The sequence below is a fragment of the Tubulanus polymorphus genome, chromosome 4, assembly GCF_964204645.1.
Source record: "Tubulanus polymorphus chromosome 4, tnTubPoly1.2, whole genome shotgun sequence".
NCBI lineage: Eukaryota > Metazoa > Nemertea > Palaeonemertea > Tubulaniformes > Tubulanidae > Tubulanus > Tubulanus polymorphus.
The window spans coordinates 18,167,064-18,183,055 of NC_134028.1; the positions used below are offsets into that span (position 1 = coordinate 18,167,064).

The following is a 15,992-nucleotide window of genomic DNA, read 5'->3' on the forward strand; positions in this document are numbered from 1 at the left end:
TGGTTTACCTTTGTCAGCGATATGAGGTTGGCATTGAGCAAATTCATGTAAAATCGCGGTACGTTTTTTTATGTGAGCATTTGTTGCATTGGTTCTCGGCTTAAACGACGTATAATCGATGCGATTGAAGACATGGTGAACCTCCGTCGATGTACCCCTTATGATAATAAAGTGTACTTTAAGTGCACTTTTAAAGTGCGCTTTTGAGTGTACTCAAAGTGCACTCCAAAGCGCACTGAATTGAAACAAAGTGCACTTCAATAAAAGTGCACTTAAAGTGCACTTTTCAATAAAAGTGCACTTTTATTGGAGTGCGCTTTGTTTCAATTCAGTGCGCTTTGGAGTGCACTTTGAGTACACTCAAAAGCGCACTTTAAAAGTACATTTTAAGTACACTACAAATGGAATGAACTCTGAAAGTGCACTTTCATATTCCATCTTATCCATTTTATCTTATTCCAAGTGCACTTCCTTGCATGAAAATCCTTCCTGAAAACCTTAAAAAAGCCAGAATAGTCTCACGTTCGATTATGTACTACTTTCTCTATATTTTTCATATTTCAATTAACAGGTTTATTCCGACTCTTGATGTTATTGAGTTTCTTCCGCATCGCTGCTCTAATTTTGCTTTGTTCAGCGGCAGGGAATTGTCTACTAACATAATCTGAAACAATACATCATAAGATTTTATTAACAGGATGTTAAAACACTATACGATTTAGGCATCCCAATATTCTTCTTGCCCACCCTGAAGATGATAAATGGTGAAAGAAATCCTATAATGAAATCAAAGCTAGGGCCAAGTGAAATTCAGCAGCAGATTTCCAAATAGCTGATCACTGCAGGGTAAAATGAGGAGAGTCTGCTTCTACTAAAAACTCTGTGCAACTATTTCTCAACACCCCTCTTCGCGATGCAGTGAAATACTTTTGTAAAAATTACCAGATTGAAATCCATCATGCATTTACATCATTATTGTGTAATGAATGAATTGCTTGGTCGCTGAATGAAAATGGGGCCCAATTTGTTGGGAGTTTGGCAAGGTTTACTGTCCCTGTCTTCTTTTAGGTTCACAATTTTGCATCAAATTTTTATTGGTTTTAATCCAAGTTTTAGGCAACTGTATAAAGTTGCTCGTTTACCAAATAGTAACTTCAGACTTACTCTCAATCGCTTGAACTTTTGTTGGTGACAGAGCTGTCTTAATTGAATGCCCAATACCCTTCAGTACGTGTGTCTGAAGACATCGCGTGCCAAATACTGCCACCATGACATCGCCAGTAAAAATACTGTATGACTTCCGACTGCAGGAGTCAAGGGACGACTTCTTTACTAATACCCCATTCCCCAAATCGGTCATCTGCTGAAAAGGAAAGAATGAGAAAAAGTTTTTACAGGAATATTTGACAATTCGACGATGACAGCCATTTTTATTTAATCATAGCTTACCATTCCGGGACTTGGATCAATATTTGTGGTTTTTGGCTGAAAATATGAATGATGTATTTACTATTTAAAACTAGGGTTCCAGTTAAACATGCTCACGTGGGAAGTGGTTTCAAATGCTCGACAATCTGACAATTTCAATGTTCAATTCCCCTGGGGAACATATATTGAAACCAATTACCTTGAAACTCACCAAAATCATAGATTGTATCATATGCTAGCTACAATTTTGTAATTGACTGCGTTTAGACTTAACTGGGAGGAAAATATGTAGCATGACCGCGGCACGCTCAGTGACAATGACTGTGATGAGTAATTGATATTCTACTATTATAAAGTAATAAACTCAAAATGTTGAAATACAAACTTACTGTTGTGGGAAATAGGACTTTCCTATTGACAGCAGATTCTGAAGATGGTTTGAGAATCTAAAAATTATTGAAAATAACGTTAAAACATTCTAGACTCTCGTATTTGTTCTAGATTAAGGGACAAGTGTACGTACCGGCGAAAGAAAAGCTTCTTGACTGACCTAAATTACAAAGGAAAATTCATAGTTTATTATTTTTATCAACATAAAATGTAGAAATAGAGTACACAATGTAAATGTAATTTTAAAAACCTCATCATTCTGTTCATCCCTATCTACAGGCGCAAAACTAGAAACTTGTTCATCATCATCATCGCCATTGTCATAATCACGACCACTATGATTGATAGGTCGTACATCTTTCTGAATTTTATCTGCAAGAACGGTGAAAAATTGCATTTCTTCTCATATCAATCGATATATTCATACTATAAGATTGTGTTATTTCAAAGACTTACTTTCCTTTTGACATCCACACTCAACCGTAATGTTCAATTTGTCCCTAATAACATTAGGAAGCATTTCCATAATTCTAACTGGTAATCCTAAAAAGCAAAATGCTGATAGAAAGCACACATCATCGTTCAAAATTATGAAATCACTAAATTAGAACCAACAATAGAAAATACTTACGTTCTTGTAAATAGAGGTTAGCCTCTATGAGCTTTTCGATTCGTTTTTCGGCATAACCTAGTTGTTGTTTTAGGTTTTTTATCTCCTCTTCCAAAGCTATTGTATCTTTTTTTGTCTGAAATAATAATGTTGAAAATCTATAGTAGATGCCAGGTTTCAGGGTCTATGCCTAACTGGTATGCTAAATAGGGTCCAAGGAGACCATGCCAAATTGGTAAACAGTTTGAAATGTTAAAAAATCTGATTATTTCAAGACATCACCTTGAAAGACACCACAATGATGCCATAAGATACACTTTTGCAATCGATTGTGGTTACAAAATATGCACAGGTACCAATGTTAATTGTGTAATAATTCAATATTCTACTCTCCCCAAGCAAAAACTTGGTAATCCCAAATTCCATGAGAAGAGATGTAGGCCTATTCTATGACAGTGGTATTTATTATCAAATATCAAGACTGTAAAATTAAAGCTCTTCCTAAAAAACCTTTTCAAAGAATAACCATCATGAATTTCAATGACAAAAAATTACAAACCATAATGAAGCTACAGGTCTCAGAAATCCAAAAATCTGATTTCTTGGGACCGTAAAAATTTGCGTGATATCCTATAGAACTTGGATGACATCCAAGTTCTATAGGATATCACGCAAATGTTAAGAATTACATCATGTTATGTATTTCATAGTTTCACAAAAAATACAGTCAACATCGCTCAATTTGTATCTCTAGGGGCCACGGTTTTTTCAATGAATTAGACATTATACGGATTTTGCATAACTGCTAATCACCTGTTTGGGTCCATAAAGGACTGCCATCTTGCGTCCTACCAGCCAAATTTTGCTGATAGGGATGTAAACATATGCCAAAGATCAAGATACTGATTGAAGTGTCTTCAAATATTTCCTTAAGAATTTTGAAATGTGTTATTAGTGCTAATTTCAGCAAACAATTGCTGCCAGGTGGCCATCTTGATTCTGACCAAGCCAGTGTGTGTCTAGGGTATACACAAATCAAATCAAATTACATCAGATCATGCACAAACCAAATATCAAAACAATACCTACAAGCGTCTTCAAAACCTATCAAATAAACTTATTCCATGAATCACATCTCTTACAATAAACCAAATAGCAAAGAATTGAATTTCATTGCAACTCAGTTGAAAGTGGGTCTTACCGGAGTTTCATTTTTCATTTGCTTGAACTTTTCAAGCGTCAAGTTAGCATGTTGCTTTGCTGCTGTGGTTGTCTTAACTTTCTTTCTTTTTTTCTCATTGGTGTCCTATAGTATAAATTGAGCAAAAAATTTAAACGTGAAGAAAATCAATAGGTAAATTATTTAATTTGATTGCATACCGGTAGGCCTATATCTTCTTCTGAACTACTCCAAGTCTTGGCGATGACCTTTCTTTTAGCCGGTGTTTTATACACTATCTGGATATCACCTTCCTCAATTTGGTCCTTCAACAACTGCTCTCTTGTTAGAACCAGATCTTCTCTCCTGACTGAAAAATGCCATTATTGCTATTAAACCAGCCTATCCATAGTCTAGTACCTAACCGCCACTGCCGTTCCCCAACCCAGGACAGTAACAACTTCTGTTATTCAGACTAGCCTATCCAGTATCCTGGATGACTAAGTTAACCCTTTTTTTGTTAAAAACAACATGTAGCATTTAACAAGGCATCATAAAACCAAGGGTTCAATGCAGCGTTAATGCAAAAAGTAGGTTTTTTTACGTATTGTCATTATTGCATTAAAATTAAAAACTAAATTCGACATCTATATTTGGTAAAAGTGCCAGATCCACGCCTCTCGCGATCGATGCAATCTACTGAATAACAAATATCAATATAACGGAATCCAATGCACTGATTCATTTTATGTCATCTTCACTAGAAAGTAGATTTTTACCAGGTTTTCATCTCAAGAATCTTGACGATTTTTTGATAGGACGCCATATTGGATCGTTGAGTATTTGCTGAAACGATGTGAGGGTAATCAGTACATAAAAACTAATAAAAAATGTTGTCAACTGTCACTGGGGTTAACACTGGGGTTGTCTGACAAGTTTGTTGAAATTGACAAGAAATTTTGATTTTTCTTCCTCAAATTGAGTCGTTTATGAAACGTTGTTTCAGCAAATATTCAACAATAAAACAAATCTTCACTTCAGATTTCTAAAAATCTACTTTTAAACCAATGTACTGAATTGAGGATGACATTTTGACTCTGAAACAGTGATATTAATATAGGCCTAAGGAGGAGCGGATTTGCACTGATCTTACCGTCTGTGTGGCACTATAACCAGTTATTAGGCCTATGGCTTATATATTTGAAGTAACAATTATTTCTTTAACTCACCGGCAAATTGTAGTATTTTCGCTTTAAACTTCCCGCTGTTTTTCCCCTTTTTCCATGCGACGAGAACCTCTCGATGAATGGGCCAATTTGAACCAATATCGTTTTTAATGTCCTCAAAGTTGATGATTGAGCTGGTTTCACCTATTTCGCAACAACATTCATCAACGAAATCGAATAATGCGTATTTCAACTTAAAAGAAGCCATTGTGTGTATCGAACAATGACTTTTACCGGCAAATGTGAACGCCTTTTGTGTTTATTCAGAAAAGAAGCCACGCGCGAGTGTGTGAGATCAGCGCCACCCAGCAAATTCAATTCAATTAGTTATTGACTGTGTTTGTTTACAGGAAAAATCAGGGAAATGTGAGGTTTTCAAATCATTAAAAATGAGATTATACGCAACCATCCATTTCAAGATTCGCCGCAATAGCCTTCTCCGGATAAAATATGAAAAAGTTGACCGATATGTCTCAAAGTTCGCAGTTACGCGTTTTACTTATAAGTCCATATCCAACTATTACGGTTTACCACTTCCGCATCGTTTATCGAAACGTGTACTGCAAATGGCACAAAGCTATGGCACATTATTAAATAGTTTATAGTTTCTGCGAAAAACCTTACGTCGGATCCGAATCCGAAGTGCACAATCTGCGCTGTGCGATGTATAAACGTTTCCTAGAGCCCCATGACAATCATGGAAGTGATGAAGATGTCACTGTATGTGATATGCCTCGTACCACTAAATGGCGAAGAAGCCAACAACAACAACAGCAGCAGCAGGAGGATGAACAGGAACATGAATCAGGTAATTTAGATTTCTTTAGTTAAGCCTAACTACTGCATGAGGTCCACTGCATTATTTAAAAAAAAAAATATTGCCAGACTACCAGATAGGTCCAGATTTCACGAAATAGAAACTTTCAAAAAACATGTTCAAAAAATATCCAGAAATTTTCTGCCATTTGTAGTGTACTTCGTCTAATAAACGATTATTACTAAAGTCGTTTTTTAATTTATGAGCGATAGTTCACGCTTGCATAATGCAAAAAAACCGCTCCGTGGACGCTTGGAAACGTGGCTATGATGTCATCACCTATCCATTATCATAACAAAATGTAGGTGGCGCCACGTTACAGGCGGCAAAAGCCGTTTATCAGCATTACGCGAGCATATGCTAGGTAAACTATCGCTGATAGATGAGAACACAGACCAATTCATGATTTATTGGTGAATGCAAATTGGTTATTGAACAAATTGATGCATAATATTAACAGATAAATTGATTATAAACAAAATGACGGACCAAAAGGCTGCGCGGAGAGCATGTGTGACAGACAGTAGTGGTAATTTTTAAATATTTTCTTGCCAACTAAGCATTCCGAACCCAAGCGTGCTACATGCTTTGGAAGGGCCTATGGTACGGAAACGATCTTGTCTGGTAACACTGAAAAGGGTCAAAAGGTTCTTGAAAAGTTGAATGATGGCTTTGTAATTTGAAATACGCTAAGGGAAATGGACATTTTGCCAAACTGTTTGGGGATATTTCTCTTAAACTTTGTCTGTGCTTAGTACAAGACATGAATTCAGTGAAGTTAAAATGTTGCTTTATTCTCAAATTGCTTTAATTTATTTTTTTATAGAAAAAAGTCCTTCCTCATCCTTGCAACAACTGACACAATCATCTTCTGAGGCTGTTCAAGATGAAGAATGTCAAGAAGAACCATCAATATCCTGTGATGTTGATAATGAATGTAATGCATTTTCAAGTGATCAATGTGTAAGTCAGCACTACTTTACATTCGAGATGCTTCTATTTGTGATTTAAAGTATCAATACTTGTAAGTTATAAATGTGTTACCTTTTTATTATACTTTTTCAGAAAATGATGCCCGAGATTGGTGAAATATTCCATGTGATCGAAGAGTTACAAAATCATGATAATTATGCAGAGCAAAATCGAGAGTTTGGTGTAAGTTTAGTGATAATATGTACATAGGCCGACAGTACTAAGATTTTAGTAGCAATTACAGTCAACACCAAATTTTCTAATGAAATCTCACGATTTGAACTTTTAAAATTAATGCGACTTATGTGAAAATGCAACTTATATACATAGTATAGTTTTATAAGGTATAAAGAAGAAAAAAATAGATCAAAATAATTATACGAATCATGTTACGACAAATTCCATGACGGCTTAAGCGGGGCTGACTGTGTAGTGTTGTGGTAATTGTTACATATAAAGTAAGGGTGAAAATGCCCATTCTTGTGATATTGGCCTCTGTTAACTGGAACACCCTTTTTGTAATCAAGCAATAGATGGTGGGATTATATTGACTGGTCTTTATTTATTGTAAAAAGTAGAAATATTAAACTTGAAAATGAAATAAGAACATTATGATTTCTTTTGATTTAGCTTGATGAAAATCCAGTGATTGATCAGCCTGTTGTAAATCCAATTAATGATGAAAACCTTGAGGTATGTGATTATCGACCATTTTCTCGAACTGATAAAGTGCCCAACTACAATGATTTAATTCTTTTTTTTTTTCATTTTTATAGAATGGGGAGTTTGATATGCCTCTCTACAAGGGAGCGAGCATAACAGTCGGCGAATCGGCGCTACTAATACTTTCATACACGTTACGGCATAAGATATCCGGTGTTGGTCTTCGTGACCTTTTGTTACTAATTCAAAATTTGTTGCCTGAGCGATGTAACATTACGTGGACTAAGTTTCTGTTTTTGAAGCAGTTTCAACGAGCGCTTAATCTGCAAGAACTATGCGAAGTTCATTTCTTCTGCGGGCAGTGTAGCCAATATATAGGACCACAAGGTGTGGACACCGGCGAAATTTGTGACCAGTGTGGAACTACTTTTAATGAGGATGATTCCCTTAAGTCGGGTAATTTTTACATATATCTTCCCCTTGCGACGCAGTTGAGAGAACTTTTTATTGAAGAAAACTTGATGGACGAAGTTTTACGTTATAAAGCTGAACACACTAACAATGAAAATTATTGTGATCTAATTGATGGAGATACCTGTTCTCCAAACAATACCTGTTCTCCATCAGTTAGATAGCATTTCTTTACTATGGAATGCAGATGGTGTTCCAATTTTCAAATCTAGTAAATTTAGTATTTGGCCTATTCAGTGTACAATCAATGAACTCCCTCCTAAGATACAGAAAAAACATGTTTTATTGTATGGTCTTTGGTTTGGCACTGAAAAACCAGTAATGAATGGAAATTTCTTAAAACGTTTTGTTGATGAAAGTATTTCATTGGAGACAGAAGGTCTTGATTGGGTTGACCAAAATGGTAGAAATCACAATACTAAAATTGTAAATCTTCTCTGTTCCTGTGATTCGCCTGCCAGAGCAATGCTGCAGAATTTTAAGCAGTATAATGGTTTTTACGGTTACCCATACTGCCTTCATGAAGGGGAACGCGCAGTAGATAATGGCAATGCCAGAATTTACCCACTTAACTACCCGCTGCCCCCTTTATGTTATCCACTTGATACAGTTGCCCATGCGACGGAAGCAATCGAATCTGGCCGTGCAGTGTTTGGTGTCAAAGGACCCTCAGATTTGATTTTGCTGCCATCTTTCAACCTGATAGAAAGTTTCACAGGTGAATATTTACACAGTATTTGTTTAGGCGTTATCAGAAAATTCTTGGCTGAGTGGTGCGAGACCGCAAATGCTGAGTACTATATTGGAAACAAGATTATTCAAATCGATAACCGCCTCCAATGGAGGTCACTCGCTTGCCTCGGAGTCTTGTCGAGAGGAAATTTTGGAAGGGAAATGAATTCTGAGCATTTCTTTTATATTCCCCTGTCATTTTATCTGGTATTTTACCAAATGTCTACCTTAGTCATTGGCTTTTATTTGTCTCGGGTATTACTTTATTGAATGGTACTTCAATTTCAGAAGTTCATATCAGCCAAGCAGACATTATGATAAAAAAATTCATTTTGAATATTCCAGATCTTTATCATAGAAATTTATTGACTTTTAATACACATCTTGCTCTTCATTTGCCCGACTGTGTTAGGCGATGTGGACCTTTATGGTCTACATCATCATTTGTATTTGAAGGGTTTGCGGGGAAACTGAAGAGTTTCATTCATGGTACTCAAGGAGTCCATTCACAAATAACACGATCTTTCATATTGTTAAAATTTATTAGCAGGCTTTCAAGTAGGTGTTTAAGGGATGAAACTAGTGCATCTGTTTTGAAATTTTATAATGACCTATTGAGAGGATACCCCCTTGTCAAAAATCATGACACTAATAATAATACAACCTTCTTTGGTGCTTGTAAAACCACCAATCTCAATGGTATTCAAAAGTCAGCTATAGAGAGATTTTTAGATTTTCAGTTTGAGAAAGATGTTGCACATTTCTTTAATCGCTGTACATATGGCGGTAGATTGTATAGTACTGCATCTTATGATGAAAATAAGAGACGATGCAATTCGTATGTTTTACATGGTAATAATGTTTTTAAAATTCAAAACATTGTCAAAATTGCACCAACCTGCCAGTGCATTGTAGATTGTGGATGTGAAACTTATACATTATTTCTAGGCAGTCATATAAATGTTAAAAAGTATTCGAAATGAGACGCAGACTGTGGCACTATTGGTAATTATATACTCATGGGTGATGAAGAAGGGCAGCTAAAAGCTTTGTCCCCAGACCAAATTGGGAGGAAATGTATCTTTCTTCCTTCGTTTTTCGAAACTAGATTTAATTATGCATACATTCCATTGCCAAATGATGTTGAGTGTGATTGACAGGCTTATTTTTAGCCCACTTGGACTTAAGTCCCAGCGGGCTATTGCGTTCACTTTTCGTCCTTCCATCTGTGGACGGAATCAAGTTATTTTGGGAATTATGAAGATGCTTCAATGGATCATCCTCCCTCGGCAAGGATTCGAACCTGAAGGCATTGGTACACTCAGCCACGGCACGAACCCTTGCAACACTAGACCTGGTGCGCAGGTACATGCGCAGCTTTGCTGCACGAAAACTTCTGGTACCAATCAGATTGCTCGTTGTATAATCAGCCCAAAAACTGGTCCAACCAGATTCACTTGATAGCCAACTCGCTATCTATTTGTTTGACTTAGTCAGGACTTTTTACATATCTTTAGCCCACTTGGGACTTAAGTCCCATCGGGCTATTGCGTTCACTTTTTGTCTGTCCATTCGTTGTTTGCCAAAATCGTACTTTTTACACATTTTGAGGAATTTTTGCATGTAGTAAATAGCTAAAAACTGGTCAAGTGTTTATCAAATTTTGAGTCATACATTTTTATGGACCCCTTATTGAATACTTTTTATTGATTGTTTAGCCTTCAACCCAATCAAGACATTTGTCATATATGTATATACTTCAACAACAAAACGTGATACGAGGTTCATTGGTATATCATTAAATGTATCAAAGTTATGTTGATAAAGATTTATTTAATTGATCAATTAAATCTTTATCAACATAATTTACATTCCACATGCATAAGTCACATGAATTATGATGTAGTTTAGGCCTATTTTCAATTTGATATTGAAATATTCATCTATTGATAGTATTTACTTATTTTCTAAATGGATGATATGCATTATCACCATGCTTTATAGGCTTATGCTATAATTAGCTAGATGTGATAATATAGATATTTCAGACTATAATTCAATAAGTTTTCACAGTAATCAGTTCAAGTCATTGTCCATCTATTTTATTGATTTTCACTCAAACATGTCACCCAATGTAAGTTTCTCAGTGGTCATGTCATCAAGCTGTCTGACACCAAGTTCTAAAGCCACACCAAAAGAAAATCCTGTTTCTGTTCCTGTTCCTGGGTAGGGCAATCACCAAAATGGGTAGGTAGGTAGAGATTTTTTCTTTTTATAGAAGAAAAAATCGTTTATTCTATCAGTGGGTAGGTTGCCGTAAATAATTTTTACTGGACTGAATTTTTAGTCAGGAACATGATTAACAACTAGTAGACCACAATAATAAAAGGAAATTGCAATGTTTGTACAATGAACTATAAAAAAACTATATTTTGAACATATTTCACGGAATTCCTGGAATTTTACAATCCAACGTCGCCATCAAAGTCTGATTAGCAAAGTTGTCTGAGCATGGCTGCGCCATTTCCAGAATCAAATTTTAAATCCGAGATAATAAAATGTTCTTATGATTGATCTCAGTGCTGACATCATGATTTGGTGAGAAAGGAGTTTGGTAGTCGGTCGGCCACATATATATTTTTGAAAAAAGTTATTTCACCTAAAATTTTGAAAAATGGTCGGTAGGCGATTATATTTTATTCTGAAAATGATTATTTGAAATGGGGAAATATCGGGTCGGTCGGGCCGAGAAACAGGGTTTTCTTTTGGTGTGGCCTAAACTGTACTTATGATTCTGTATATAAAATGATTTAAAATTTAGATAACTATTCTTATTCCGGGATACATTTAAAAGATTGCCTCATTTTTACCTGTAAGATGTACCACTGGAGTGATTACTAGTTCCCCAACAAGGCTGTCGTTGTATGGACATGAGAATAATAGGCCTAAAAATTAATTAGTAGTAAAAATTAATTGCCATTAATTAGTAGTTTTGCCTATCAGAACATGTGAACTCAATACATGATACGTCGAATTTAAGAAGATTTTACTATTGAATTGAATGTGCAGTTGCTAAATTACATATCATTTATGTAGAAAATTATGACAAGTTATCAAGTAAATGCACAGTTACATCAATTAAGACGTCAAATTAAGATTTTAAAATCTATTATACAAATAATTCGATCAAAGTGAGCCATTATTTGTTCTAAAATGTTAAAATGATAATTAGAATGTATTACCAAGTTTGGTCTCTGGTGAAATTAACTACATTACCAAGTTAGTAATGATAGACTGGGACATTTTTACCGTATACCCCTGGGGCCAGTAGATCAAAATTTGTGGGAAAGATAAATGGTGGATTCATTTGGCACCATGTCAACTATTCATTGGTTAACTCTAACCAACTTTTATGCTACTGGCCGGGCTAATAGATATTTCGAGCCATGGTGGTAATTCTTGTTTGACTTAAGTACACACTGCATTTCTTTAACTTCAGCTGTATATCCACTGTCATATAAAGTGGATTTAATTGAGAGTTGTAGAAGGTAATTTACTCCTTATTTAAAATTTGTATGATCAGTGCTGCTATTTACGTGGTACTAGCGGAACATGATTTTTATTTTGTCATTACTGATGTGACTTTTTAAGTGTAATCATTTTCATTAAGTGAAATAAATGTAAACGCATAATGAATGTTATTAGGCTTGATTTAATATAATCCTTTGAAAGAACCTGTATGTCTTGATTGCTTGATTCATATGTTGTTTTCAATTGGAAATATTTATTTTGAAATTAGAAAATAGGAATATATATGATTGTGTGGTTTTCTTTTGAAATTTCAATAAAGAAATGTAGTTATTGGTTTGATAAATGAAATTAATTGTCTTATTATATTCCTCTATTTTCGCTGTAAGGACCTAGCTGAGTACACATGTGACAGAATACTCCATTTCAGTTCAATTCGGAAATCTATAAGGGCACTTTCAGTTCATTTACCAGTGAAGTATACTTTCCTTGTAACAAAGTGCCTTTTATGAAAAAAAGACTCAATGAGTACACTTATTGAGTAAAATATTTTGTAAAGTGCACTTTCCTTGTGATGAAGTGCACTAATTTTACAAAAGCACACTCAACGAGTACACTTATTGAGTGTACTATTTTCAAAAGTGCACTTTCCCTATCATAAAGTACACTAATTTTACAAAAGCACACTCAAAGAGTACACTTATTGAGTGCACTATTTTCAAAAGTGCACTTTCCCTATCATAAAGTGCACTAATTTTACAAAAGTGCACTCAATGAGTACACTCGGAGTGTACTTTACCCATTAAAGTGCTCTTAAAGTGCACTTTATTTTCATTTTAAATGCTCATTGCTGGTGAGGATGTAATTATTTCACACATCCGCCATAGGTATTGTTTCATTTTAATACCCGGTGATTGTTTTGATTGACATTGAAGTGTAAGCAAACATTCACTTATGAGGCCTCCACCTGTGCACCCAGAGTGCTACACGACACACACACACACAAGCTCGTACAGTACACTACTCAAGGTGATGCTGTAACGCGTGCGCGTTTGACATGAAAATAGGCTGAATTGAATAATCGTTGCAGAAGATGAGCGCTGTGTTTTCTGTTTGATAGAATTTGTAATAAATTTTAATTTCTTGTGACCTGAAAATATTAAGCAGCAAACTAAAAGTATAGGTCGAGGTCTGAATATTGTAGTCATAAATTCCAGGATTTAAACGATCTAATAACCGATTTCTTCTGTACCGGTATTTTAACTTCCGAGGCCAACATTGGAAGAGGTTTCCATGACCCAATATTCAGCCACCCTCTGATATGTGACATCATATGAATTTTAGGCCATCCCATATTAATGGTGTGTTTGCCGTAACCCGACCGACCCGATTTCAAAGGTACCGAGTGAAAACTTTTTTTCTGGGATTCATTGAAATAAATTTTATTTTTGATAAAAACGGCCGACCGACCCACTGCCTACGTATGAGCTACATATTATATATGTTTGAATTTCAAGTGTGCATCGTGTGAAAACATACCTTGTCAATGTGGCAAGGTTTCCAGGAAACTGGCAGTGTTCCAATAAGCTGCCACTCATAGTGACTATATCAAAGCTGGTATCGTAAAACCACGCACATATTCAATATACTGTTTCAATTTTAACACAGAGATGACGCTCTGGACGAAGTTATAATTTTAGAATAATTCTCGAAATCTACGCTATAAGACAAATTTCCCGTGTACAAAGTAGATGATTTTTGCGATATTGTTTCCATGTAAAAAGTTGATAAATTTGTTTTTTTTGCCCAAAAATTAAGCAAAAAAAATTTTTTCTTACCTACCGACTCATCCTGAAAAGTTGAGTTGGTGTTACGGCAGACAATTATTTTGGGATGGCCTTAATTGAATATTTGTTTCATATTGTGAAACATATTTTTTTTGAAAATTTAAAATAATTTCCTTGCCACGCCTACCTGTACCCTACAAACTTTTGGACGTGGACCGTAACCAAATGGATATCTTTGTTCTTATTTTACTACAAGATAATTCTTTAAGAAAGATAAAATACAATATAAACTTCTAGAACTTTGAAGTCATGAATTAAAAAGATTTTTCAAACAATGCCCTTACTCCAAACAACCTCTAGCTTTCAAGGTAAACCACACTTTGCCCATGGGCAATTTATTTTTATTTTGTTAAATGCTGACAGGCTAGCCAAATTGCCCCTTAGGGCTTTTGTTACACACTTCTAATTTGCATATAAAAATACATACAAGTAAACGGATATCGAGTATGATAGAAAAATTCATTACATGGTAAGTTGCAGTGTGTTTGCATGGACATCATTCGAGAACTGATGCATTTGTTAAGGATAAATTCTGATAAGGATCAAGTGCCATTCATTATATACCTGAATTTCTGTTAACTAGGTGATTGCTAGAGAGAAAAATCCACCCAATCGAGAATCAACAGCTACAGTTACGATACAACTGACTGACATCAATGACAATGATCCAATGTTCGATGAAACAAATTATACTGCATCAGTGTCAGAAACACGGCCTATTGGATATAAAATTATTCAAGTTCAGGTAGGGAACCTTTTGAACTGATGTATCTTCATATTAAGATAATTCTTCATATTAAAAATATTTTACTGTTATATGTATTTTTCTTCTGATGGTACCTCAACATTTAAACAAAAGTTCTTTGCTTCTTTGCAAATCTCCTAATGCAATATTCAGTATTAAGAAATGTCCAGAAATGACTTTCTATCATTTTTTATTGAGAATTGAAATTTTGAGGAAAATCTTGAAATTTCGATCCATAGCATCGGAGTATGGAAATATTACGTATTGATATTTGCAAAAGAGAAGTTTTGAATACCGTGTGTAGCTGTATCTGATTATACAAGAGGGCTTAGAGAGATGTTTGTTCAAGTGGAGGACTTACACTCAACACATTTAATAATAATAATAAAGGATCTTATATAGCGCTAAATCCAGCTAAGCTGCTCAAAGTGCTGTATGTAATCAGATAGGTCACAGCATGTTCATCCCCTTCTTCGTTGTCCAGTTGACATGAGATTTCCATGAGAGATCACATTATAGGTCAATCCCAAGATACTTCACAGTTTTCTTTAAGTTCAGCTTGACACCTTCGAAGGTGTAGTTAACCTGCTCCAGTGTTATTAGGATCAACTGTGTTGATCCTTATAGAATGGTCCTGAGAGTAACTTTTTGTTAGCTCTTGGTGGCACAAATTGTAACCACTGGATATACACAGCTGATATTTTGTAGAAGGTAGAAAATAGATGGTGGAATTGATATGGCCGGTTTCGTCCATCAGCTCTAAGCTGTTTGGAAGTACTGGGAGAAAATGTTCAAAATTTCAATAAATTATTTCTCATTCTACTAATCGATGCTTGACCTAGTTTTATGACATCACAGGGAAAGCCCTTCACAAGGGCACTATTGGAAATCCCTCTAAAAGGGCTTTCCCAGTGACATCATTATAGAGAAATGTTCAACCATGTGACTCTTTGGGAAAACCCATTACCACGTATATGAACTAAGATCATGCTTACTACACAGTGCACTATGGTGATTTCATCTTTATCAGCTGATTATACGTAAGTGCAAATCCAAGAACAAACAGATTTTTGTGGTCAAAACTTAAACCTACTCAGTTGATCCTACTGGACCCATGGTCCTTTTTGAATCTTATCACCTTGAAAAGCCAGTGTATATCGAACCTTTGTAGAAAAGCAACTGGAAAAATCAATATGGACAAAAAATATGATTAGTAGAAATTATACAAATTATACAGTTAACTTCACCTAATGCATATCTCTTAAGACCGTGGGTTTTTTCGGATTAACGGAATTCATATTTTCTAAGAATTAAGTAGAATTCGTAGAATTAACAATCAATCTATAAATTCGTGATAGGAATTACTCGTCGCATTTTCAATTGTTTTTCAGAAAAGGGACCGTA

The 15,992-nt window shown here is 35.2% G+C and overlaps 1 protein-coding gene across 1 annotated transcript in view; it reads left to right on the plus strand.

Moving 5' to 3' along the window:
• LOC141904355 (cadherin-23-like) overlaps positions 1-15,992 on the plus strand; it is a 159,342-nt gene that overhangs the window by 22,780 nt on the left and 120,570 nt on the right. Inside the window, exon 3 of the mRNA XM_074792940.1 lies at positions 14,427-14,588. Coding sequence (XP_074649041.1) covers positions 14,427-14,588 — 162 coding nt within the window. The remainder of the gene's footprint in view (positions 1-14,426; positions 14,589-15,992) is intronic.